Here is a 27,578-nt window from a genome sequence, read left to right as displayed (position 1 = left end):
CAGCACAGACACAAACGATACACTGAGGTCACAGTCGGGGTCTCTTTGCCACCCGGATGTTCACCTGGGGCCTCCCTGACCCATGGGCTCCTGGGCTTGCCTCTCCCCTTTTGCTCCCCGTAGGTCAACTTTGCCCGACCAGGTATGAAAACAGAGGTGAGTCACCCAACCTACAACCAGCAACTGCAGCTGACCTAATAGAGCCATGGAAACAAGTGCCTCTCAGGAGGAGGAGGACGATAATACTAAAACAGAAAGGAATCTGCCTTAAACCTAAGGAGCAGTTACATCAGGGGGCACCGTCCGTGTGGTTCTGAAAGTGAACAAGGTGAAAATGGTCTAAACTATGATAGGAGCAGTAGTTCCTTCCCGCAGACGTATCTGCTTGGGATGCTAAATCACACTCCTGTTCACCCTGAAATCTTGAACGATCGCCTGGACCCTCAAAAGCCTGTATCTGTTCTCACCAAGGACCACTGCTGGCAGTCTACCAGACACGCACTAGCGTTAGGTGTGCAAACCGGATTTATAGCTTCCAACACCGTGGGGGCAGGTTCTGGGAGAGGTGATTCTGAAGGACACAGGGACATAAAATGAGGCCGTGGAGCAGCTGAGACGAATTTAGGGCTCTGAGGTAATATGGGGGAAGTTCTGTTAGCCTGCGTTTCATCTATATAGTCTTGGTTGTAAGTACTGACTCCTCAAGGTGAGGGGATGCAAAGTGGGAATCCAGCGGAGCAGGAGCATTCCCCAGGGTGCAGCCAGACAGGGAGCCAGGGCAGGCAGGGAGAGGCCGAGGCAGAGGTGAATGTGGTCGGGAAGTGTGGCTGAGTCGTGAGTTCTTCAAAAGTGCCCATTTGGCTCTCACAGTTTTTGCACTGAGCAGACTATGCCTGACAGGGTGCTGACCCAGTTGTGTTTGTATTATGTCAGCATGATTTCAACCCCAAAGAAGCAAATTGCTCTCTCTTTCTGGTTGATACTTATTGCCCTCTAATGCCTAGGTGACAGTAGTTACGGCTACCTCAGTCTATAGTAAGATCTCACGCCTAGATCACAGTGGAGAATCAGAACGTCCGTCCATGGTTTTAGAACTATACCCACGTAACAGCCACACGTTAACTACAGGGACATATCCTAGGACCTTATACAATGCTGAGAGTCAAACATCCTTTTTAAACCCTACCCATCTCTCACCCCAACTCTTAATACTCTTCCCCTTGGGGATGACACCTAAAAGCCACAGAAACAGAAATTCAGGCATTCTCACGAAAAGATTTCACATAGATGTACAAAGCAAGAGGTGCAAAGGAAGAAGAGATGTTGACAGGGCAACACAGGTGCCAGGACAGAGGGACCCTGAGGACACCGGGTACCAGACAAGGGAAGCCACACCCAGTCCACGTGTGAGACAGAGCCTACATCCAGACTTGAACCAGGTCTAAGGCTACAGTCTGTGGTCAGGGCAAGGCCCAGGTGGTCACGGCACAGTCCCCTGTGTGCTTCGGGGGAGCGGGGCAGACTGAGGAAAGGCCATGGGAAAAGCTATTGGGAAGGGAGGGGGGTATAAGGGAAGAGAGGCCAAAGCAGCAGCTGTTAGGTCTTCAGCCAAGAACATTCCACATGAACGCCGGGATCTGGTGGGACCGTGTGTGCGTGCATGCGTGTGTTTGCAGCATGTGTTTACCTAAGCGTAAATCTATCTCTGTGTGTCTGCTCTTCTCTTCACCTCTTGCACTACAACCCTCCTGCCTTATTCCTAGTCCCCCATCGGTATGCGGAAGTCCGTCTTCTCTCCATTTCTTTGCCGCATTTCTAGATGTTTCAAACACCGCTGCCCTCTACTGCTGACCTCTTGACGGCCATGCCAAATACTTCATTCTCAGCAATTCATCATAGCTATCGTCCACTTTCTCCCAGGCCTTGCTCTGACTCACTCGATGATTTCAGCACCTGGAGTACATTTTTCTTCTCTCCGTTTCTTCCTTGGCAATTCCAGTGTCCTTGCTGACAAACTTCAAAGACCTCACTCTCTTATCCGCACCAGCCACTATGGGCAAAAGCTCCGGACACACCCCTCCCAAGATGCTCCCCCTTTCCCATCACAACTCCCTTTCCCGTATCCACTTCTTTCCACCCTTCCTTAAGACTTCTCTCCCTTCACGTGGTCTCGCAGTCGGCTCAGACTAAAGCATGGGCACTGGTGTTAGAGACACCTGGGCTGAGTCCAGGCTCTGCCACTTACGGCCTCACGTTGTTTAACCACCCTGAGCCCTGTCTAGAAGCCTTCCCTCACGGGGCCGTGGAATCAAACAGGAAGAGTGTGTTACGTGCAGAGCATTTAGCAGGGACCCGAGAGAGCTGGGCCGGCTCCACCTCAGGCTCCACAGCCTCCTCCGGGCAGCCACCCACTTCTCTCCCGGACAAAGTGCTCTGCTGCCCACCAGCCTGTTTATTTCCTTACGTTTATGAATCTACTGACATCCCACTACATGCCAGGCACTGTTCTAGGCACTGGGGATACAACCTGAACAAAACAGACCGAAGTCTCCACCTTGTGGAGCTTATATTTTGAAGGAATCCAGCAACTGGACATATTAATACATCACAGAAATAACAGCTAACTCTCAAATGTCCAAAGAGAATTGTGTTATCTGTTCAGGGTAACATAGAAACATGAAGATTAAGAGCATGAAGTTTGGAGTGAGAAAGACCCAGCTCAAATCCAGTCTTTACCACTTAATAGCTAGTTGATCTAACTTTCTCTGCGCCTGTTTCCTCATTGGTAAAGTGGGGATATCATTATATTACATATCTCACCAGGTCGTTGAGGACTGAATGAGATTATACACGGAAATCAGTTAGCACAGCTCTTTTGAACATACATTATTTTTAAGAAGGTTTTATATACAATAAAATGAGGAAGCATTACTGTCCCGTGCTGATACCTTTCTCTGTTGCTTTTAATTCCTCCGAGAAGCCACAAAGCCATCTGGCTCTTCTGTCCACAATCATCTCTGCCTTTTCAGAAACTCTTCTTGTATTTATAATCATACGCTCAAAGTTCGATGACTAACTTTTCCTGCCACTTCCTTTTATCTCCTATTTATTTTGCATATCTTAATTTTGCTCTCCTAACTGTATTACAAACTCCTTGAGGCAAGGGGTCACATTTGGTGTTTTAATTGCATCTACTTCCTGTATCCCATCCGTCTATCATAGTGTCAGGAGATCAGGAAGCTTTTGTTGATCCACTGACACAACCACCTCTAGGGAAAAACTTGATGGTCAGTTGGGAAAAGTAGGGAGAAGGATCCGTGGGGGTCTGAAAGCTCTGGGGAAAGGTGGCAGCAGGAAGGAAGGCAGAAACAAAGGGGAGGGGGGATTCCGTTCAGGGGCTAGGGCTCTGGCTCCCATTCAGACTAGGGGTCCTGGAGCTGCCTTTAGCTCTGTCTTTCCCATTCTGCACCTTCTCTTCTTCTTCCTCTGCACCTTCCCCTGCTGTGAAAACAAGTCCAAGGAGGCCAGTGACCCTTCGGCACAGTAGAAGCATAGGAGGAGGGAGAAGTGAGTAGCTTAGGAGGCTTGGGAGGAAACCCTAGCTAAAAGCTCATGGCTTCAGGTCTCCAAGGGTGCTGAAATCACCTAGTCTGCACCCTGTGTGGTCCATGCCCCAGCATCATGTCCCCATAAGCCCTGAGCCCAGAGCAGTGCAGTCTGATGTCACCCACCCAGCTTCTGGCTCTATTGCTGGCTTCTCTAAGGTGATGATATCTACTAAGGTATATGGCTAATACCTTGCATTCAGGTTCAAGAAAACAATGATAAAAGTGTACAGCAGGGAATACCTAGATGAACACTGGCTTTCGTTAAAAACAAAACAAAACAAACATACAAAAACCTGGTTTTAGCTGATGACAAACTTAAAATGACTGAACAGTGCAAAGTGGCTGTGTGGAAAAAAGCTAATGCCATCTAAGGTTACTTTCCCTGGGGCCTGCTCAGGGCGGTGGCAGAGCTCACCGTGCTGGGGGTGGAGTGGGGGTCAGGGGGAAGACCCCTTGCAATGTGGAGACGTGCTCAGCCCTGGAAACGCACTTTGAACCAGGGCCTTGCAACACTTGGGCACACGGGATGGTCAAGTGAAACCCACGTCACATGAGGAATGGCTGAAGGAACTGTGAACGGCTGCCTAAAGAGGAGAGGCTGCGGGAGAGCCACGTGACCTGCCATCAAACACTGGAAAGGCTGACATGAGAGGAGGGGCTGGGCTCATCTGGGCAGCTTTAGAGGGTGGAATGAGGATCAGTTTGCTATAGAAAGGCAGATTTTGGCTCCCTGATAAGGAAGAACTTCCCAGTGAGGAGAGCTGGTCATGAATGAACTCGCTGGGAATATTCAAACAGAGGACTTTTATATCAGGCAGCAACTGGATGAAATGACTTCCAAGATCCTTTCCAACTCTAAGAGTCCATCATTTGTGAAAAGATTTCAGAAAAGATGAGGAGGGCAAGCTATGGATATAAACAGCATGTCCACGCCGTACAGAATACATGGAAGATAATTTGAGCACCTACTCTCATCCTCATGAAAATCTCGACAGTGATGGTAAAAACAGGTTGGGGACTTCCCGGGGACGCAGTGGTTAAGAATCCGCCTGCCAATGCAGGGGACGTGGGTTCGAGCCCTGGTCCAGGAAGATCCTACATGCTGCGGAGCAACTAAGCCTGTGCGCCACAACTACTGAGCCTGCGCTCTAGAGCCCGCGAGCCACACTACTGAGCCTGCATGCTGCAACTACCGAAGCCCGCCCGTCCTAGAGCCCGTGCACCACAACTGCTGAAGTCTGTGCTCCTAGAATCTGTACTCCACAACAAGAGAAGCCACCACCATGAGAAGCCCGCGCACCGCAACAAAGAGTAGCCCCCGCTCGCCACAGCTAGAGAAAGCCCGTGTGCAGTAATGAAGACCCAATGCAGCCAAAAACATAAATTAAAAAAAACACATGTTGGTGTTGGGCTCTTCCACTCACTGAGAAACTGGCAGCCTGGCATGTAAAGGGAGTTTACCTCTGTGTTTGATAGAGATACTGGGCCATGTGTGGGGCTAGTCCACATCTACCATGGACCTAGAGTGGAGCATCAGTGAAAGGGGCCCTCGTGGGATTGCAGACATGATCCCTTGTCCTGTGCGGGGATAAGGGCAGTGTGGTGGTAAGAGCATCGCTTAATGTTCAGACCTAAGCTCTAGGACCAGCTTTGCCCCTTCAAGCTGTGTAACTTTAGGCAAATCTCTTTTCTGATAATCACTCACCGCATTTCTAAAGTAAGGAGAGTGGACAGTGCGATCTCTAAGGTACCTTTCAAATACATTACATGGTTTTGTTAAAACTATCCTTTCTTACTAGGAGACATTGCTGAATATCCCCATACCCTTACTTATTATGAAGCTGTTTGGTCTCTATGTGCTTTGTGTTTAATGATGTCTAGTCACCTCCCAAACTAGTGTGATGAGCTCATGAACCACTCATTTTGCACAAAACCTAATACGTGGCCATGAGGCATGAGTGTGGTTAATTTCCATGCCTGAAATCCCCTAAGAAATTCCCTCCAGAAGTGGGATTTCTGGCATCTGTGGGAGCTATGTTAGGGAAGGGACTTTCTAATCACCCATGAGGTCATCTCAAAGGTGGTCATCTCTTCTGTTTATGTGTGTGTGGAGGGGAGCAGTGCTTCTAAAAGGGATTGAGAAATGGTACCATAACGGAGACAGTGTTACTGTAATGCTGCCTGAACAGGAGAACTGGCATCTTAACTGTACTGAAAAAACCAACACAGGCCACACACTCATTCTCTTCTAAATGAAAACAGCAGATCTGAGAGCGAAGCCCTGGGCCAGACCTTGGCCTGGTCCCATGACAACACTAAAGGCATACGCTTTCTCCTACAAAGGTCTGAAGGAGTACACGAGGCTCGCCTTCCCTAAGCGCACGCACAGATGATTTCAATGTATTGTGTTTCAATAAGTACATGTGTCTGAATAGCCCACAGAAAACCTGCTTTATATTTTTATTCAATAACCTTGTTAAGCTAGTTCAAGGTATCCAAAAGCATTACATTAGGTGGAAAGACACAAAAGAGGGCCATCTGTATGAGTGACCCACAGCACTTAGGAAGGGAATGTGTTTGTTTAATATATAACACGGGAATCTGACCACCATAAAAAAGATTAGCAAAATACCTGACGGCTACAAAACTGATGCAATCATGGGGATTCTTGAAGACATGCTGATGATGGGAATGGCATTCTATTTTTTCTCTCCTTCCCGGGCATTATGTAAGGGGAACTATGCCATGAGCTAAGGGTCTCTGGAAAATCACTGAAATAGCTAAGAGACGGACAGACTGAGAAAGAAGTCACAGATAAGACTGAACATGAGGAACGAAGGAAGCAACAGACTCAGGTCATGAACTGCCAGTGAAATCAGAGCCTCGGCATGGACAAAAGGAGAGAATAGGGTTTCAAAACCAAATCAAATAGGAGAGAGCAGAAAGGCAGCCGCGAGAAAGTCCAGCAGCTTTTGCAGCTGATGCGGTTCCAGTCATCCAGGAACGCTCTGGAGCGAGACAGCTGAGCAGGCCTAAGGAAAGAGCAGCTGTGGAGGAAGCACAGATGGAAGACAAATTAAGGGAGGAAGGGGCCTAACTGAGCTGAATTTCTTTAAGGTCGGAATTGTGTTTGCTCCACAGGGCATACTCTTAAGAGGAACCTAAACGTGTGATTATCTCTATGTGATCACGTGTGGGAGAGAGGCTCCCAGGATGAAGGCATCCAGCGCATCCCTGGAAGGCAAGACGACCGCGTGGTGAAATTAGGGAGACGCTTTACCACGCAGTGAGGCGGCGAGGAGGGCGCGGAGGGGGAGGTGGGAGGCTGGGCGGGCGCTGTGGGCGTCACCTGAGTGGAGCTCCTTCACCAGGGATGACATGGTGCTGGTGATGGAGTCAGCGGCCACCAGCAGGTCATTGCGGAGGTCTCTCCTTGTACCTGAGGGCAGTCAGAGCAGATGGCGATGCCAGGTGGGTCGGGGGGAGAGAGCTGAGTGAACGCCTGGGTCGGCGGGGCCCTGGGACTCAGGGCAGAACTCCTAGGGGGAGATGGGCCGAGCAGCTCTGCCCGCTCCCAGGCCGTCAGGAGCACCGGTACCCAGGTCTGTCTGTGGTCCTCCTCCCTCTTCTCTACCTGAAGAGCAGGACCCTGTCAACTCCATACTTCTCAGCCACAATCAAAGGAGGTGGATTCTAGAACAAATGCTCAGGCAGGACTTACTCGCCAGCTCCACCTCCCTGCTCTTGTCTCCGCCCCAGGAAGACTTCCTGAGCTGCCTTGTCTTCCCCCAACCACATAACATCGCTGGCCATTAGCTCCACAGACAAGGAGGCTTCAGCAAGGTCCTGTTTAGAGTTCCACTCCTTCTCTTGTTTGCTCTAAGGACTTTCCAGGCCGAGTGCCCGACTTTGGGGATGCTTCCATCCAATTCCTCCGGAGGAGGCAAAGCCCAGAGGACAAGGCACTTCCCACAACCCAGAAAAAAGAGCACAGAAGCCCAGGAGGCCTGTACTTCGCACATGTACAAAGCCTGCAGACCTTCTGTTGCAGACCAGCCCATCTAATGAGAAGGGGTCAGCGCTTGACTTATTTTTACTGTATGTGAAAATCTGATCATTTAAAGCGAAGTGCACAAAAGAAAAGAAACTGGGAAAACCTCAGTAGGAATCTTGTCCACGTTTCCAAACCCCCTCAGCGCTCCATTATACTCTGCTCCCGGACTCACCCTGGGCGAAGGCCTCCTGCACGTCCCCGCCAACTCCGCTCAGCGGGTCCTGCGGGCAGTGGGTGGGTGTGGAGCCAGCGGAGGTGGAGTGCACGGGCATGGGCATCGAGCGGCTGCCTCCGTGAGTGGGCGACGTCTGCGGCGATCCTGTGGCCTGAGCCTGGGAGAATCAAAGAGATAAAACATGTCATCTCAGGTGCCTTACCTCTTTGAGGAAGGGGAAAGTCCTTTTTTTCAGTCAACCTGAGCCAGCCCAGGGCTTCAGTTCAGTGGTGCAATGCAGTGCACGATCACATTTGAAAGGAAGGAGTCAGGCTGCCTCCAGCACTGGTGAGAGGAAGAAAAGGGAAGGAAAGGGAGAGAACAAAGGGCGAGGAGGGAGAAGAGGCAGCAGGAACACTGAAGAACGGACTAAAAGTGGGAGGGAAAGGGGTAGAGGCGTGCACAGGGAGGGGGGGCCTTCCAGGTGGACAGATGGAGCAGAGTAGCTGGTTGGAGGATCTGGGAGGGGCTGGGGTCACACAGCTGGGAAATAATATACAAACACCTTTGAGTTTTGTTTGCAAACACATTCAGGTGCATTATTTCATTTGATCCTCATAACAACTTGTGAGTAGAAGGGGCACATGTTGTTTTGTATCTATTTTACAGAAGAAAAACAAGGATGAAGAGAGGAAGAGCTCTGTGTCAGGCTGCACGTCTCGTCAGCGGGAGATGCTGGAACAAGCCCTTCTACTTTAAGGGCAATGACACGTGTTCTGCGCCTCTGCAGCTGCCAGGCCACAGGGAGTGTGCCTGAGTTTGTGGGTCAGGAGTCTAGCTGCAGGCTGTTCCCAGGAGCCTGGTCATCTGGCCCGTCATGCTGCACTCGTCGTGCTGCACTCGTCAAGCACACACAGTGAGGTCTTCTGTGGGCCATCCCGTGGGGACTAGGTGAGAATGGACACACACATTTAGCGGAAACCAAACTTTCCTTGTGAGGCTCTGCCTCAGTTTTGGAGAAAGCGTGGAGCAATGGGATAAAATGTAAAAACTCCGGTTAAAGGGAGCTCGCTGAGATTTGGGCTCTGCTGCTCTTCAGAGGAAGGGCAACTGAGGGCGGCATATAGAGCGGGGTTTTCTTTGGAAGCAAAACTGGGAAAATATAACCCAAAGTGTGCAAATGAGTTCAAAGGAAGATAATTATCTTTTGGGATCTGGCTCAGAAACCCCGCGTACAAACAGAACCTGCCACCTCGAACAGGCTGACAGGCTGGGTGCACAAAGCCCCAGCTCAACGCTTCACCCAGCGTGAGCACCGGACCAAACGGAAATGATCTGTTCTCCATCGTTCTTGCTTTGATTCGTGTCTGTGTGTTTTAATTTGAGAAACTTAAAAAAATACAGAAAGCTTAAAAGTGGAACATAACAGACCACTCAAATTGATAATTAATATTGTGTCAAATTTATTCCAACCTAAAAACACTGCAGATAAATCTGAAGACAGCTTTCACCACTAATTCTTTCCAGCCCCCTCCTCTCTTCCCTTCAGAGGCAGCCACCGTCAAAGGTTTTGGTGTGAAACTTTCTACCTATGTGTACATATGTAATTATGAATAATATATGATATTTCGTGCCTTTAAATTTTGCATGAACGGGTATCATACTGCACATATCATTTTGCAACTTGCTTTTATCATCTAGCATACTTTAAAAAATGTTATTGAAGTATAGTTAATTTACAATGTTGTGTTTAATTTCTGCTGTACAGCAAAGTTAGCATACTTTTTGAGATCTTTCCATGATAAAAATAAATATGAACTTAGACCCTTACCTCACATTATATACAAAAACTAACTTAAAATGGATCATTCCAAATATAAGAACTAAAATTATAAAACTCTTAGAGGGAAAGATTAGACAGCGACTTTTCAGATATGACACAAAAAGTCTATACTACAAAAGAAAAACAGATAAATTCGACTTCATTAAAATTAAGAACTATTTTTAAAGGACACCTTTAAGAAAGTGAGAAAAACTCAGAGGATGGGAAAAATTTTTGCAAATCATATATCTCATAAGGGACTTATATTAGGAATATCTACACAACATGGTAAATCAACTATACTTCAATAAAAAAATTGATTAAAAAAAAGAATATATAAAGATCTCTTGGGACTTCCCTGGTGGTCCAGTGGGTAAGACTTTGTGCTCCCAATGCATGGGGCCCGGGTTCGATCCCTGGTCGGGGAACTAGATCCCACATGCATGCCACAACTAAGAGTCTGCGTGCTGCAACTAAGAAGTCCGCAAGCTGCAAGGAATATCCCGTGTACCGCAACTAAGACCTGGTGCAGCCTAAATAAATAAATAAATATTTTTTAAAAAAGATCTCTTACACTCAATAATAAAAGGACAGGTAACCTAATTTAAAAATAGGCAAAGGATCTGAATGGTCATTTCTCTAAAGAAGATATGCAAATATCCAATAAGCATATGAAAAGATGCTCAATATTATTGGTCATTAGGGAAATGCAAATCAAAACCATAATGAGTGGGACTTCCCTGGTGGTGCAGTGGTTAAGAATCCACCTGCCAATGTAGGGGACACAGGTTTGATCCCTGGTCCAGGAAGATCCCACATGCCGTGGAGCAACTAAGCCCATGCGCCACAACTACTGAGCCTGTGCTCTAGAGCCTGCGTGCCACAACTACTGAGACCACGCGCTGCAACTACTGAAGCCCACGCACTCTAGGGCCCGCGTGCCATGACTACTGAAGCCCACACACCTAGAGCCCGTGCTCTGCAACAAGAGAAGCCACCGCAATGACCGTGTACTGCAACGAAGAGTAGCTCCTGCTTGCCGCAGCTAGAGAAAGGCTGCACGCTGCAACGAAGACCCAATGCAGCCAAAAAACAAAACAAACAAACACAAAACCCAAAAAACCACAATGAGCTACAACTTCACACCCACTAAGATGGCTATAATAAAAAAGACAGATAATAACAAGTGTTGACAAGAATGTGGAGAAATCGAAATGCTCATAAACTGCTGGTAGGAATATAAAACTGGTGCAGCTGCTTTAGAAAACAGTTTGGCAGTTCCTCAAAAGTTTAAACACTGACTACCATATGACCCAACAATTCCACTCCTACATGTATATACTAGAGATAAATGAAAATCTATGTATATACAAAAATTTGTACACAAATGTTCATAGCAGCATTATATATAATAGCCAAAAAGTGAAAACAAACCCAAATGTCCAGGGACTTCCCTTGTGGTGCAGTGGTTGAGAATCCGCCTGCCAATGCAGGGGACACAGGTTTGATCCCTGGTCTGGGAAGGTCCCACATGCCACGGAGCAACTAAGCCCGTGAGCCATAACTACTGAGCCTGTGCTCTAGAGCCTGCGAGCCACAACTACCGAGGCCACGTGCCACAACTACTGAAGCCCGGGCACCTAGAGCCTGTGCTCCGCAACAAGAGAAGCCACCTCGGGACTTCCCTGGTGGTGCAGTGGTTAAGAATCTGCCTGCCAATGCAGGGGACACAGGTTCGATCCATGGTCCGGGAAGATCCCACATGCCGTGGAGCAACTAAGCCTGTGTGCCACAACCACTGAGCCTGCATGCCACAAATACTGACGCCTGTGTGCCGCAACAAGAGAAGCCACTGCAATGAGAAGCCCGTGCACCACAACGAAGAGCAACCCCTGCTTGACGTAACTAGAGAAAGCCCGCACGCAGCAACGAAGACCCAATGCAACCAGAGGGGGAAAAAAAAAAAAGTGTCGGGGAGGGCATGGAGAAAAGGGTACCTTTGTGCACTACTGGTGAGAAGGTAAACTGGTGTGGCCACTAGGCAAAGTGGCATTTTTCCTCAAAAAATGAAAAACAGGACAACCATATGATCCAATAATTCCACTTCTGTGTATATATCCAAAGAAAATGAAAACAGGGACTTCCCTGGTGGTCCAGCAGTTAAGACTCCATGCTCCCAACGCGGGGGCCCTGGTTTGATCCCTGGTCAGGGAACTAGATCCCACAACTAAAGATCCCACATGCTGCAACTAAAAAATCCTGCATGCGGCAACTAAAAGATCCCACATGCTGCAACGAAGATCCCGCGTGCCACACCTAAGACCTGGCACAGCCAAATAAATTAAAAAAAAGAAAAGAAAATGAAAACAGAATCTTGAAGAGATATTTGAACTCCATATACACTTGTTCACTGCAGCATTATTCACAATAGCTAGGATATGCAAACAACCTAAGTGTCCATCAACAGATAAATGGATAAAGAAGATACGGTATATATGTACAATGGAATATTATTCAGCCATGAGAAAGAAGGAAATCCTGCTGTGTTAGTTATGGTAAGTGAAATAAACCAGACAAAGAAAGACAAACACTTCATGGTATCATCAATATGTGGAATCTAAAAAAAAGTCACACTCAGAAACTGAGAGTAGAAAAGTAGCTGCCAGGGGCTGAGTGGTGGGGGAATGGGGAGAGGTTGGTAAAAGGGTATAAACTTCCGGCTAAAACATAAGGTCTGAGGATCTAATGTTACATGGTGACTACAGTTGGTAATATACTATTGTATAGTTGAAATATGCTACGAGAGAACAACTTAAATGTTCTCACACACACAAAAGATAAATATGTGAGGTGATGGACATGTTAATTAACTAGATGGGGAAATCCTCTCACCATGTATAGGTTTATTAAGTCTCTACAATGTATACTTTAAATATCTTACAATCTTATATGTCAATTATACTTCAATAAAGCTGAAATAAATATAGAATAAATTATAAAAAAAGAACCTGTGTCTAGAACATATAAAAAAACTCTTGTAACTGAATAATAAGACAGGCAACCCAATTACAAAACAGGCAAAGACTTTGAATAGATGTTTCATGAAATAAGATATACAAATGAGCTAAAAATTACATGGAAAATGCTCAACACGAGTACTCAGGGAAATGAAAACTGAAATCACAAAGAGATACCACTTACTGACTGAAATAGCTACGATCAAAAAGACTGACAAGGATGTGGGAAAAGGGAAAGCCTTGTACACTGCTGATGGGACTGTAAAATGGTACAACCACTTTGGAAGACAGTCTGGCAGCTCCTTAAAATGTTAAATGTAAACTTACCATATGACCCAGCAATTTCACTCCTGATATGTACCCAAGAGAAATAAAAACATATGCTCATCCAAAACCTGTACACAAACGTTTATTAGCAACATTTAGTTTAATAGGCCCGAAGTGGAAATAACCCCAAAATCTACTGACTGGTGAATGACTTAAAATGTGGTTAATCCATATAATGGAATCCTACGAAATCTCTTTTTGATGTTTTTATCCCGGTTTAACTTTTTTTTTTTTTGCGGTACATGGGCCTCTCACTGCTGTGGCCTCTCCCGTTGCGGAGCACAGGCTCCGGACGCGCAGTCTCAGCGGCCATGGCTCACGGGCCCAGCCGCTCCGCGGCATGTGGGATTTTCCCAGACCAGGGCACGAACCCGTGTCCCCTGCATCGGCAGGCGGACTCTCAACCACTGCGCCACCAGGGAAGCCCCCGGTTTAACTTTTATAATAATTTTCCGTTGACAATTCAACATGTTCTATCTTTTGAAATATTCTCTTCTATTTTGCCAGTGGTTACAAAACATTTATTATTATTTAGTCTTTCAGCGTATATATCTTTTCTTCCCGACTAGTTTATAAACCGTAGGAGTCCGGTTTTGTCCAGATAACATTATCACATATTAATCACTGTATTTTGGGAAAAAACCTCCACCTTTCACCCTATAATTATCACCCTCTGCTTTTTTGGCCATTTTTATGGGAGAGGGAACAAATCATAAAGCATAAAATTCATTCTAGTTGGGAAAGTGCTTATGAGCAATCAGACCTAGCAGTTCCAGCCCCAATACAAACCAGATAAGGAAGCTGGGAAGAAGGTGAGAGAATCTACGGAGAAGGCAAGAAAGTCTGATGCAGAGGCGTGGCTTTGCAGGAAAGTCCTGAGCCAGCACAGTATGGGATGTAGGAGATCACAGAAGTGGTGGATACTGGCAATGCCCAGGCCTTTCCTGGGCCTTCCCAGGGCTGAGGGGAACAGAATAAAGGTCGTTTCTTGGGTTGCCTGGGCAGCCTCAAGGAAGGACCCCACGCAGCCAATAGCTTCCCATAGGCTGATACTGTGAGAAGTGATGAGCCCAAAGCTGTCTGTCCATCACAGAGGAGTTAGAGCCTCGGTGAGGTCAGGTGTGGACCTTGGATGCTGGGGGAGTCTACGAACTCATCAGATGCCTTAGCCACCGAATGGAGGGTGCTGCCCACGAGAACCAGGCCTGGCCAACAAGCAAAGGACATGATGGCTTCAGCACAGGTCAACTTGGAGCTATGGACACCCCTCCACTGAGGCCACAGCACCCAGCAAAAGGCCCCAAGGTGCAGCACTCATTTTGGGTGCAGGAAGGGGGATAAGAATCTCTGAAATGACTGGCTTCAGAGTTTTCCTAGAAATGCCCAGACTAAGTGCCCATCTCAGAAAGTGAGCGCTCAAGAGGGAAATTAAGGCCACTTAAATAATTTTTTTTCCTAAGTATGTGGCCTGTGAAATTCAAATTCACTTCACTGTATGACAGTTATCTGGACAGTTATCTGGACAGTTATGCGGTCCAAGCCAGTATTAAACATGTGGCAAGTACTCAGTAAATCTCGGTGAGGCTGGAGCCAGGCATCACCACCCAAGGACTGAGTGTCACAGTCATTAAGACCGGAGATGAACAAATAGGTTGCTTTTTAAGAACATGAAGCTGAACCTCTGCAAATATTTTAACAGGAAAATAATGACTGGGAATGAGGTAAGAGGGATTGACAGGGGTAGACAGCCACATGTGGCTAAATCTCTAGGATCAGGAAATGAAACCTACTGCCCACCATCAGCTTGAAAATAATCAGGCCCCCTTCCTGGGATCACTGCCCAGGACATGCCTTCTGAGGAAGATAGAAACCAGACTCCTGACATTGCCTTTGTTCAGAGCAGTAGAAAGAGAAAAGCTCAGACCGCTGGGAAGGCATAATTTTCCCCATGGATCTCAAACTTCAGCCCTTGGCTTTAGGATCATGTTGGATTAAAGCAATGCTAGGATGGAGCTGTCAGGAACCCTATGTGCATTCTGGGTCCAGCAGAGCAATGCCGGTTTGGCATCCTTGTGGGGCAGTAAATCCCAAAGGCCCCGGGAGAGGCACAAGTCATAGGTAATCGATATGCAGGTACTTCAGCCAGGCTCGAAGCTGAAGGATCCGGAATGAGGTTGATCTGGAATGAGGCATATGTTGGTGCAACAGAGGTCAACTGACTCTGCTCCTGGGCGGTTTCGACAACAACCATCTACTGAAAGGCCTGCACTCTCTCACCTTTAGGCCTCTACTAGCTGTTCACTCTGCCGGGAGCGCTACCCCTCTATGGTGTCTGACCAGCTGGTCTTCCAGCTGTCTGCTTCACTGTCACCTCCCTCAGAACCCTGTACAGCAGTAATCTCACCCCTCAAATTTATCTTCCTTACCATTGTGCTTACCACATGCAATGGCTTAATAAATATTTGTTAAATGACAATGAGGTGTATCAAGTTTCTGACCCTTTCTCTTCTGTAATGGAAAGCGGGAACGTAGCCAGAGCGGGCAATGATCTCCGGGGAGGACTAAATCTATCGTCATCAATAAAGCTTTATGTGAAATACTTTAACTAGGTAACTAACTGTTGCGGGCAGACCTCTGAGGAGGCCTCCAGTGGCACCCTCCCTCCCTGCAGTCACCTCTGGTGTTATCCCCTCCCCTTGAACGTGGGCTGGGTGTAGTGACTGCTTCTGATGAATCAGGCCAATGGGATGTCACTTCTGAGATCAGCTGATAAAAGACCATGACTTCTGTCTTGTCCACACATACCCTCTCCCACTCTTGCCCCTGCTCATGCTAAAGAAGCCAGCTGCCGTCTTATGAGCTGCCCTGTGGACAGGCCCACCTGGCAAGGAACTGAGGGTGCCTTCCAGCCATCAGCCAGCATTGAACTGTGGCCCTCAATTCAACTACCCACGAGGAATCCTGCCTACAACGACGTGATCTGTTGAGGCTTGAGGTGACTGTAACCTTGTGAGAAACCCTGACCCTCAGCTTGTGAGGACCCAGCTAAACAGCGCCTGGACTCCTGACCCACAGAAGCTGTGAGTTAAGCTTGTTCTCCTAAGCCATTAAGTTCCGGGGTAAGTTGTTATGCAGCCATAGGTAACTCACGTGCTGAGCTTGAGTGTTTTCTTCCTGCATTACTAGATCAGTCCCATCTGAAGAGCATTTGACCGAGAGGGAGCAGGAGGGAGAATTTTGGGATGAGACCAGGCCCAGAGGCCTGCATGAGACGCCGAAGACCTTGGAAAGAGGACCGTGGATGAGAAGCGATGCAAGCATAGAGAATCAAGAAAAATTTTTCCGGATCTGAGAATGTGCCTGAGTCCCTCAGTGCATTAGCCTGTCCTGAGGCTGAAAGTTTCAACCGCTTTACTTTGTAATGAGTAAATGGCAGGGCCTGGAGACAATTCTCTGCTGCAAATCCAATGACTCAGAAGAGGAGGGGCCGCCGCAGGCGCCAAGAGGGGATCTTGCTCTGGCCACAGGCCCGGGTGAACGCTAAGGAGGCAGTGAGGTTCCGTGGGAGAGGCGCACCCTTAAAGTCTGGAGACCTGGGGTTTTCTTTTGACTGTACAGGACATGCATTTGAATTCTTCTGGAGTTCAGTCTTCTCATTTACAAACTGAGCGGCATCGAACTAGATGACCTGTGAAGCATTTTTCAGATATACAATGCTATGATTCTACGACCTTCACCAAGTTACCTCATCTCAGAAATGCCGAGTGATCAAGGCTTTGCTTTGGTCATAACCACTCTGTCAGTGAAGGATCCCCCTCTGAGGGCTCTCAGCGGCCACCTCAGGGTCACGTAAGGCATGTTCTACTCCTAACTCTCCCTTCTCACGAGCGGAGTCCACGCCGGAGATGCTGCCTGTTCAGGTCTCCTGCACTCGCAGCTGGTGGGGAGGTGCAGGGAGCAGACTGCTGTATGCAGGGGACGGGCTGTCTCAAGGAAGACAGTTTGAAATAAGGTCCTCCTCATTACATAAGCACAGACTGGAGCGTCTGGAGCACACACGGCTGAAGGCAGTGCTGCAGTGCGCACGGCAGCTCTCCTGGCTCGCCGACAAGTCACCTATAACCCGGTTAGAGACTGCTCATCCTCTGCCCACCTGACAGGTCTGTGCCGGATGGACACACTGAAGTCGGCGCAGAAGAAGCACTGCATTGAGCGACTGCACCTTGTCTCAAAGGCACAGATGGGTTGTACGTTCAGAGAGGCAGGCCCTCCCCATCGAGACTGCTGAGCACTCCACTCAGAGCAAACGCATCTAGAATAAGCAGCACAGTCAGAGGCTGGGGGGAGCATCGCTGCTGGAACCCAGAGATTATGGGGAACCTGAGACTCACACAGAAATCAGCAAAGGTGGAGGGACTAGGGGGGTGGGGATAAGCTGTCCAACGAGGGTCCGAAAGAATCGCGTGCCTCTGGGTTTCAGCTGCCAGAAGAGGGGGGGCGAGCCTAGAGAAGCTGGGGGAGCTTCACGACATGCTCCTTGGTGTTTTAAAGTTTCCTGAAGCAGGACAGTGGGACCTTGTTGAAATACAACTTATTACAAAGGCCTGAACACAGCAAAGGCCAGTCACGTGTCTAACCAACAACTAAACACAATAAATGCCCTGTAACTCAGGTTCTCTGAGGACAGAGGTCCCTTGTAGTCGGAAACAATTCTGCTGGAAAGACAGAGCTAGAGAAATGTTACAATCTGAGAGGCTCTCTCCTCTGCTGGCCCTTCACTGCTTCTAAATCAGCAAAGACTCTGAGAACCTGAGAAAGCTATGTATCGTGTTCCAAGAAAAGAGTTCAGAGGTTATGCTTGTAATGTCAGAGGGTTCGTGACCCCAGGAAAACAGCCTCTGTTTTAGTCCAACATTCATTACTGTATCTGAGGAGATGGAGGCCTAGAGAAGCCACAAGGTCACAAATAAATTAGTAGCAAGGCTAAGATGGGTACCTGGGTCTTCCAGGGGCCTTAAGCTGCTGGAATAACCCTAAGCACTTTGGGATCCCAAGTTTCTGCGGTCAGAAGGAACAAGGGTCAGGTGAGACTTCTCACTGCCGAGGCCAACCACGATTTTTGATAGCAACATAAATTAATTTCCAGCACGAGTGAGAAACGTGAGAAGGGAGAATACGGTGATTCCGACTCAGTCTTTTGTTTGAGCGCAAGTCTAACATTGGAGCCAAAACAGGTACAGAGAACGCCAGAGAAGGTGACTTGAGGACACTGTGAGTGGAGATGGGGACTCACATGCTGTGGCAGAGAGCGTGGCCGTGCAGGGGCAGAGGTGCTGTCTGCAGTAGGAAAATGACGATATACAGTCCTGGGCTGTGCTCAGCCAGCCCCAGCAGGGCGCCTGGCACACAGGAGGGGCTCCATAAATACTATTTCCTTCCCTTCTTTTTCCTGATGGAACAGGTATGAATTTTTTTTTACCTCCTTGATTATCGTCAGGTAATCAAACCCAGGGAGGCTTATGGCAAAAAGCCTGATTTTGAGAGTTAATGCCCTCGCCAGAGCACTATTAACGGCATCCCCTCCACACACACACCCAACGAAAACTCTGAGCTAAGCGGTTATCATGGTAACAGAAGGAGACACTTGAGTCTCCATTTTTCTCTCTCTGATTCATGGACACCTGCCAGGTAGCAGATGGCCTGTGTGGACAATTACCTTCATTTTCCTGCAATGTATTTAAATTAAACAAACTGGCCTCTTTGCTGCCGATTTTCAGAGGCCCGTTCGGAAAAAACAACAACAAAAAACCCAGAAAAACAATGTTGGGAGAAAGGAACTACAAGTCTGAAATTTAGATGAGGCAACCGTGAACATACAGAGAACTGGGATGTATACAGAATGGACTTTGTACATTTTTTTCGTCAACAAAAGGTAAAAAAAACAAAAAAAACCCCCCACAGACTATTTTGAGCTGCTGCAGGTGGTGGCTCTGCTAGGAAAATGCAGCTGTCTCATCAAATGTGGAAGTAAAAGGAGAGAGAGGATTATCTGACGCTGTACTGTCTGTCCTGCTGCAAGATTTGAAAATAATTGCCTAAGATAACAAGAGTTAAGACTGCTGGGAGTTAGGCCCAGGGGTGGAAGTGAGCACACAAGGAGAACAGGGGTGGAGGAGATGAGAAAGGCAGTCACGTGGCAGTGAGCAAAGCAGCAGCCGCGGTTCCCTCTGGGGCAAATTAGAAACAGGTAAAGAACACGCCTGGAGACCTTCCCCTCTCCCCAAAGTGTCCACCGCTGAGGTAAAGGGCGGTGCAGCTTTTAAGGATGAACTTGGCTTCTAAACACCCAAGAGAAGGGCCAAACAGTTCTATGATGCCTCTCTTCTCTCACCACCGTTAACACATATTTATCTATCGTGTGTGTGTCTGCTGGAAGGAGAGGGGCCACCAAAAAGTCTGCCTGGAGGTCCCTCCTCAGAGGGCTGACACCTGTCTGTTCCCACATCACTTCAGGAAACTCAGGGCTTACCCATGACCTGTCACTGCCTGCGGTGGCTCTCAGGTGTCACTCCCTGTGGGGTTACTGTTGGACAGCAATGGCAGGACTGCTGGGTGTTTTGTGATCACACTGTTGGCAACGGGGAGGTGGTTATGGTTCTCATTCTCCATGATTCTGCCCCTATTCAAGCCAAACTGAATTATATAGAAGACAAAGCTTACCCGAGCCTGAAAGAGCTGGGGGGCAAGATGTCTAGGTATCTTTCTCAGTGGAAGGAGCAAAGCGTATTAAGTTCCTAAGACTGTCTCAGAAGAACAACCTCTTAAAATTCACCATAAACCCGAAGATCAAAAGAAAGCTGAAATTTAAACTTTTAGATAGGGAAGCTCATAAATTCCAAGACTAGAATTACCCTCTTTCTGTTTGTTTCTCCTAGTTTGCCCAGCTCTGTTTGAAAATGGTATCCCATTAGTTCTCACTGCAGGATTTTAAAGCTAGTTCTCAGCAAAATGATCAGGGGCCTCACTGAGGGAAAAATCCCTATAAAATGAATACCAAACACTCAGATTGCATGTTAGAAACCGAAAGAGGACAGGATTCCAGGAGAGCATGGTCCTTAATTCAGACATGAATTCAACGATGGGGCAGGCAGTCTGAACCTATCAATGATATTTTAGAGTTCAATGAGTCTGACTTAAATGCTGCTTATGGGTAAGTAAGTAAAACTTGTATGATGAGGTGTGGCACCTGATCCAGCACCACCCCTCTTTGTTGAGTCCCTGTTCTATATAATAAGGTGGTTAGAGTCCAGGCTTTGCAGTCAGATGGACCTAGTTTGGATTCCAGCTCTGCCATTTATTAGCTGTGTGACCTGAGGCAACTTACTTGACCTCTCTGAGGCTCAGATTCTTCACATGTAAAGTGGAGATAAGAATATCTTCATGGGTTGGTGAGGATGTACATAAAGTGCTTCACATGCTGGCTCAATGGGGTACTACCTGCCATGATTCCACTTTGAAAGGTGCAAAGTAGGGGTATGAAGGGGCAAGGTCTCCACTCTCAGCAGGCTCACAGCCTCCTAGGCAGTTCGGCATGTACGCAGCTAGCATACAAAGGAGGATGAAATCCGTACCGTAGCAGAGGTACAAAGGAAAAGGGGCACAGAGGCGAGAGAGTTTAACTGTGACCTTCTGGAACAGGGTAAGGTTTCACAGAAGAGGTGGCATCTGAGAGTGTCTTGAGGGGTATAATTTCAATAGGCAGAAGTGGCTCGGGAAGGGCAACCCAGGTGAGGAAAGGGCATGAACAGAGGCACCATGAGAGAGGAAGCTGTATGTGTGTGTTGCAGGGGAGGGGAGGAGCATGTGGGGACACTAGTATGCAGGGAGCACAGAAGATATATGGTGGGAAAGAGAAGTGTGGGCCACAATCATCCAGAGCCTTAAGTAAATGGTCATCAAGTTTATTTACTAGGCGATAGATGGGCAAACTATAGCCCGTGGCCAAATCCAGCTTGCCACCTGCTTTTTTACAGTCTGTGAGCTAAGAATGGTTTTTACATTTTTAAATGGTTTTATTTTAAATGGTTATATAAGTCCTTACATAATATCTCTGATTTGGTTCACAAAGCCTAAAATGCTTACTACCTAACCCTTTAAGGAAAAGCTTGCTGACCCCTGCTATAGGCAATGGCAGAGGGAGCCTGTGAAGACTTCTGAGGAGGGAGTGGTGTGGTCAGTCTGGTCTGATTTAGGAATCTGGCTCCAGGGCAAAGTGAAGGAGGGACTGAGAAACAGGAGGCAGGAGAGAGGGAGACCAGGTGACAGATGACAGAGGCTGGAATGGAGAATGGTGATAGGAATTGGGAGGAGAGAGACACAAGCAAGTTTTGGAGAAAAAGTTGACTAGACTGTGTGGGGAGAGTAGGGGACTGGAAGAGAGCATGTATGTAGGGAGTGCTGGCAATGATGTTAACAGAAGCAGGACATATGGACAAAGGGGTGATCTGTGGGGGAAGGTGACTGGAAATCTTTTACCATCCATCCCATATCTAAACCTCAGGATAAGGGACGCTGAGAATGCCCCAAGGGCTCAGACTGGTATCACAGAGAAAGGTTCTCTGATCCTACTTCCCCGACCAGGGATCCAACCGGTGCTCCCTGCAGTGGAAGTGCAAAGTCCTAACCACTGGACCACTAGGGAATTCCTGAGCAGTGGTTCTTCACTGGGGATAATTTTACCTGCTAGGAACCTGGTGTGGGTGTCAGTATGGGTGTGGTGCTCCCACTGGAATTTAGTATGTAGAGATCAAGGATGCTGCTCGACATGCTGCAATGCATAGAACACCCCCCGCCCCAACCCACCAAAAAAAAAAAAAACGTAATCTGGCCCCAAATGTCCATAGTGCTGAGGATGAAAACCTGGCTGAGGGGGACAGAGTTACGAGGTCCTAAAGTCGGTGGCCTGTCCAGGGCTTCTTGTCCCAGGTGGTGAGCTCCTGCAGAAGGAAAGACAGGCCACCAGTAGCCTCAGCTCAGGTTAGAAACTTCAAGGGGCCAAGAATGAACTCTGATAATCTTCTGCACATTTGGGAGATGTCCTGGGGACAGCTACAGGCCTGAGAGTCTCCTAGATTCTCTCTTGGTTTCCTGAGGTCTGAGCTGGTTAAATACAGGAGCTGAAATTTGAAATGTGAAAGCAGTGAATAAACAGTGAATGTCATATATATTAATTAGAATACATAATAATAAAAGCACTGAAGGATTTACGGTTAGCCAGCTTTGTAGAGCAGTAGTGAGTTGGCATGGATTCTTATTAAAGGTAACTGTCTAGCTGCAGATAACTGTCTTTCTGCATTGCCTCTAATTTTATTTTTTTTTAATTAATTAATTTATTTTGGCTGCGTTGGGTCTTTTGTTGCTGCACACGGGCTTTCTCTAGTTGTGGTGAGTGGGGGCTACTCTTCATTGCAGTGCGTGGGCTTCTCACCGCGATGGCTCCTCTTGTTGTGGAGCACGGGCTCTAGGCACGCAGGCCTCAGCAGTTGTGGCATATGGGCTCAGTAGTTGTGGCACACAGGCTTAGTTGCTCCCCGGCATGTGGGATCTTCCCAGACCAGGACTTGAACTCGTGTCCCCTGCACTGGCAGGCGGATTTTTTTTTTTTTTTTTGTGGTACGTGGGCCTCTCACTGTTATGGCCTTTCCCGTTGCGGAGCACAGGCTCCGGACGCGCAGGCTCAGCGGCCATGGCTCATGGGCCTAGCCGCTCTATGGCACGTGGGATCTTCCCGGACCGGGGCACGAACCTGTGTCCCTGCATTGGCAGGCGGACTCTCAACCACTGCGCCACCAGGGAAGCCCGGCAGGCGGATTCTTAATCACTGTGCCACCAGGGAAGCCCCATTGCCTCTAATTTTCTAAAACATGCTTCTATATTTCTTTCTTCTCTCCTCTCTCTTTTTTTTAAAGCACTGGGCATCTATACTGCAGCTCCAAATGGGAGTAATTCTACTTGCCAAATTATGATTAGCAGCAAATGGAGAAGAGTGCAAAGGAGTCTATCATATCCTTTATAATATGCTTCTTTGGCTGAAATTAAGCAGATGTTCACTTCAGTTAAGGACTCTAGGCCAGGAAGCTCCCTACCTTGGCACTGCTGTTAATTTGGAACATCAGAACCAGCCTTAGGTCAGCTATAAAACCCTAGAGATTGGCATGGCATCAGGATTCGAGGAAATGCCTACAGGTGCTCTCCAAGTGGAGGGTCACAGATCCAATCTCATGCCAAGTGAGGATGCTGTGTGAGGTCTAAAAGAAAGAGAGTGGGAGGCATGGCCCAGAGTCCTAGAGATGAGCCAAAAGAGAGGGCATCATGCAAGCAGCTGATGTTTTCTTAGGATGCTTTCTTTTGTCTGGAAAAGTGGGAGGTAGATGGTTGGCATGAATAAACCCTGGGGAAGGAGTTGGTTAGAAAACCCAGACAAGGAATCGAGGGCCAGAGGATTTCAAAGTCACAAAAGGAAACATCAGTCAAATGAGCCCAGTTGGATTTCTGCAGACCCTTCTTGGTTCACAGCCTTTCCCCAATATAGCGATTGGTATCAGTGATGAAAGTATCAAAGAACTGTGGATTGGAAATTTATAGATGAGAAAACTGAGGTCTGTAAAGGTTATATACATGGTGAGATAGAAGAGAAATGAGGATTTGTCAACAAGGTGCCGTGAGTCAGAACAATCTATTCACACGTAACCCAATAAGGCAGACTGAAGATATAACTCCCTCCTTCGTTGAGGTGAAACCAATGGGGGTGGGGGTGAGGAGGTTGGACAAGACAAAATCAATTTTTCAGAGCTGTCTACACTATGCCATACTGAAAATTTCCTTTCCAAGGTTGCTGATAACTTCCTTATTGTCAAATCCTTGTCTTATTGCCTTATTAACTTTCTCCTTGAAACTTTCTGGTTTTTCATGAGAACCCACAGTCCTACCCTCCTACCTCCTCTTTCTTCATTTTGTCCACTATGCGTTTTCCCTACGGCCCATGTTTATGGTTTCAACACTAATTTTATGTTGAAGACTTCCAAATCTCCATTGCTAGCCCTGTTTCCCCTCTAACTTTCCAGCTGCCTATCCCTAAATATCTAAAGACCAGACACAAACCTTGACTGCCTGCCTATTCTATGTAACTCGGTATGTTCAAAATCAGATTAAAGTCCCCTTTCTATAACCCACATCATCTCCCCAGTTTCGTTTTTTCAGTCAATTTCCCAGGTTCCTGGGCTCAAAACCTAGAAGTCATCTGCTTTTCTGCTGATGCTTTGCTGAGACCCAGACTGTAGTATTCTGGGGGGACATACTGTGTCCTAGGAATTCATATTCCTCTAGTGGAAGGTGGCTATCTCCAGCTTGGTGTGTGGAGACTTTTTCCCAGAGACCCTGGTGTATATTTTTCATATGTTGTATGCATTCTGGTCAGAACAGGAAAAGACATATAGGACAGGGGGAAATAAACAAGCAGGTAAGGCAGTCTCTCAGCTCGTGACTGATGAGAGTGATGAAGAACATTGAGGGTGCTGCAAAGACCCAAAAGCTATTTCCTCTATATTGTCAGACTATACACTCCCTCTTGGTGTTCAAGGAGTTTTGGGGGAGTGAAATGCAAGTTCCTATTTTTCAATATTGCTATGATATTTCCTCTTTTGGAGAAAACAAACAAACCCCCCCAACAAGCCACCAGGTCTCTACAGGGAGTACACGGGCCAAGACTGATAAATGAGCATACTTTGTAGACTTCCATGAGGCCATCTATGGGCAGCCGGAGTCCACGTATACAGACTAGGACTGGGCCAGGCGAGGCTAAAGGTTTGGGGGCATAGTCACAGAGTACAGCACATTGATCTTTGTTTACCAAAATCCACTGGTGCAGCTTGCAAACTTGGGAGGGCAGCAGTGGTGCCTAAGCCTCCAGATATCACTGCCCTGGCCTCTGTTTCTGTATACAGGGCATCAGGCCACCCATGAAATAAGGATCATACTATTGGAGGGTGGGATTTGTGCAGGATTTCTCTTTTGATCCTCCAAAAGGCCAAGCTCACCCACTGCTCACTTCAACATATGTAGTAAGACATTGCTGAAGACATAAATAGCAATCCTTTGCTTTTCAGGAAGCAGTAGACTCAGGCTTCTATTTCAGAGTATGGTGGGACCAAGGAATCCAGAAATTTTTAGGGCGGCATGTGAATCGCTTCCCAATGGGATTGTGTCCAAAGGTTAAGTGAACCAAAAGGGAACCTGACCCAGGAACACATCAAGGGGTTTACCAGTAATCTCTTTAATGGACAAAGAGGAGGTTTTTATTTGTTGTTGTGTAGGTTGTTTTTTTTGTTTGTTTGCTTTGTTTTTTAAGTACTTTCTCTCAAACTTACTAAGTTAACATTCATTAGGTTCGTCATGGAGGCCTCATGGGTCAACCTGGCTAACTAAATGTTGAGCGCCCTTCCTCTGAGGCATATTAGGTGAAGCCGCTGGTCAGAGATGGGGGTTTCTGACAGCCAGCCCACACCATGCTTTCTTTGGTTGAGTTGTGCTGGGGTGTTTGTCCAGTTCTGGAAATCAGAAAGGGCGTGGGGCAAGATCCACTTGATATCCCAACTGGCTGAAGTAGAAAGAGAGGTCCCAACTGTGGCCATGTTCTCTTAGTGGAATCCCAAGGTTCCTCCAATTACATAATTTTCAGAGTACCACCTATATTACCCTCTGGACCACCACCCTACGAACCTGGATCAAGGCCACCCCTGCAGGAGCCCCCTATCCTTATTCATCACTGTCTACAGTTATAGTCTTTAACTCTGATGTTGATCTGTATATAAAAAGTAATGATCTTTTTTTTTTTTTTTGACCGGCCGTGCGGCATGTGGGATATTAGTTCTCCGACCAGGGATCAAACCCGTGCCCTCTGCAGTGAGAGCCCAGAGTCTTAACCACTGGATCGCCAGGGAAGTTCCAAAAAGTGATGATCTTCTAATAGGAGGAACCAGAGGAATGTTTAAAGAAATACATCCCTCATGAATAAACTGAAACCTTGCCTTGGATAGCTCATTTTAGTTTGTGTCAGCAATCCAACAGTGAAATTTTATGGTATGTTGAGTCTGTGGGAAAAATGGAACCCTAAGGTGTCCCTAGAATAAATTTGTACATTGGAATCCCTCCAGACTAGGACTGGGATATTGTTTGACCTTAAGGGAGCAGCCCACAGCTCAACAGTAAACACCACTGCCAGCAGGGTCCTCACCAGTCTGTTGTGACTTTAGTGTACCCCTCTGTATACATTTCTGGTTGTGGGCATTGGGTTCTTACTGAGAAATGCTCAAAATATTTTCAAATGATACAAATAACTATAGATATCCTGCATTTTGTAGATTATCTGTGCTAAAAAAAAAAGAGGGTGATTTTACTCTACATATCTTTTCTTTAGACAGGAATAATAATAGAGTTAATAATACTACTAATATATTAGCTTGGTCTTCCTATTCTTTTGGTAACACTGCAATTTGTTCTTCTGATTCTTTTTATAAGGGACATTTCTAACCATCGTTCAGTCTCTTGAATAGATCTACCTATTATACGGGAGTACCTTGAGCAAAATTATTGCCTTAGGTACTCGAACCAGTTATGTCCCTTACAATGAATAAACTTATGAATTCACACTGTTTTTAAGTTAAAACCTTATAAATCTGGTTAACAGCAGTTTTCATTCAGCCGCTATTTATTGAGTATCTGCCATGTGGCAGGCACTGGGCTAGCAGCAAGGGGATGCAGTAGTAAAAAAGGCAGACACGGTCTTTTAATTACAGTCTGACGATTATCATGGGCCTGATTAACCCTGACTCAACCGATACAATCTAATTCCTGAGCCTGTTAAACTGTAGGGTATGTCATGGGTCGAACAGTCACTCAGTGAAGTCTTATCTGAAACAGCCAGGCAGTTCTGCCCTTAATTATAAACCTTGGAGCTGAGAAAAGAGAAGGGAAAGGAGGGAGGGGGGGAGAAAGGGAAGACAGAAGAATTATCAGCTGAGGTACTAATGTCACTAAAGCACTGGAAAAGTGGCTGAGGTTGAAGGTAGAACCAGAGCCCCGCAAGTCACAGTTAAAGTCACAGTTATTACCCATTTCCCTCCAATTTCCCCTATGCCAAAATAATCCCTGAAAGGGAATGAGGAAGGCAAACTGCATAAAAAGTTCTCTATAATGGATTTACAGAGCCAGTCTGGGGACGATGTCTAGTAAATTCTTCATTTAAAAAGTCTTACAATTATTTTATGACTCGTATAGGGTAATACATTTTGATAGGGAAGAAATTAAACTATACCAGCCAGAACCTGGGAGGAAGAAAGGGTTACGATGTAGCTCTGTGGTAAATACCTTTTGGTGCCTCACTCGGTAATGATATAGATTAAAGCAGACGCTTGAGTTCTAAAGCTCTATAGTCTTTCCAGCTGTACATGTTAAAAATGTTGAACTATGCAAAGCCATTCAGTTCACATTTGAGCCTCACTGCTGAGCCTTAGGTGGGTACAGTTTAAACCTGTGATGT

At 47.0% G+C, this 27,578-nt stretch overlaps 1 protein-coding gene across 21 annotated transcripts in view; it reads right to left on the bottom strand.

The window, feature by feature from the left end:
• Window positions 1-27,578, bottom strand: part of DTNB (dystrobrevin beta) — a 256,123-nt gene that overhangs the window by 14,180 nt on the left and 214,365 nt on the right. For 8 of the 21 annotated variants that reach the window (XM_060309424.1, XM_060309423.1, XM_060309425.1 and 5 more), the window contains 3 exons: window positions 7,835-7,994; window positions 6,958-7,047; window positions 2-6,655 (listed from right to left, as the gene is read on the bottom strand). In XM_060309424.1, coding sequence (XP_060165407.1) covers window positions 6,522-6,655; window positions 6,958-7,047; window positions 7,835-7,994 — 384 coding nt within the window. In that variant the 3' untranslated portion in view covers window positions 2-6,521. Of the gene's footprint in view, window position 1; window positions 6,656-6,957; window positions 7,048-7,834; window positions 7,995-27,578 lie in introns of those variants that run through there. The other 13 variants (XM_060309433.2, XM_060309431.2, XM_060309432.2 and 10 more) reach the window with 2 other exon arrangements.

The sequence above is a fragment of the Globicephala melas genome, chromosome 12, assembly GCF_963455315.2.
Source record: "Globicephala melas chromosome 12, mGloMel1.2, whole genome shotgun sequence".
Lineage (NCBI taxonomy): Eukaryota > Metazoa > Chordata > Mammalia > Artiodactyla > Delphinidae > Globicephala > Globicephala melas.
The sequence above is the reverse complement of the archived record's forward strand: the minus strand, read 5'-3'. Positions and strand labels throughout refer to the sequence as shown.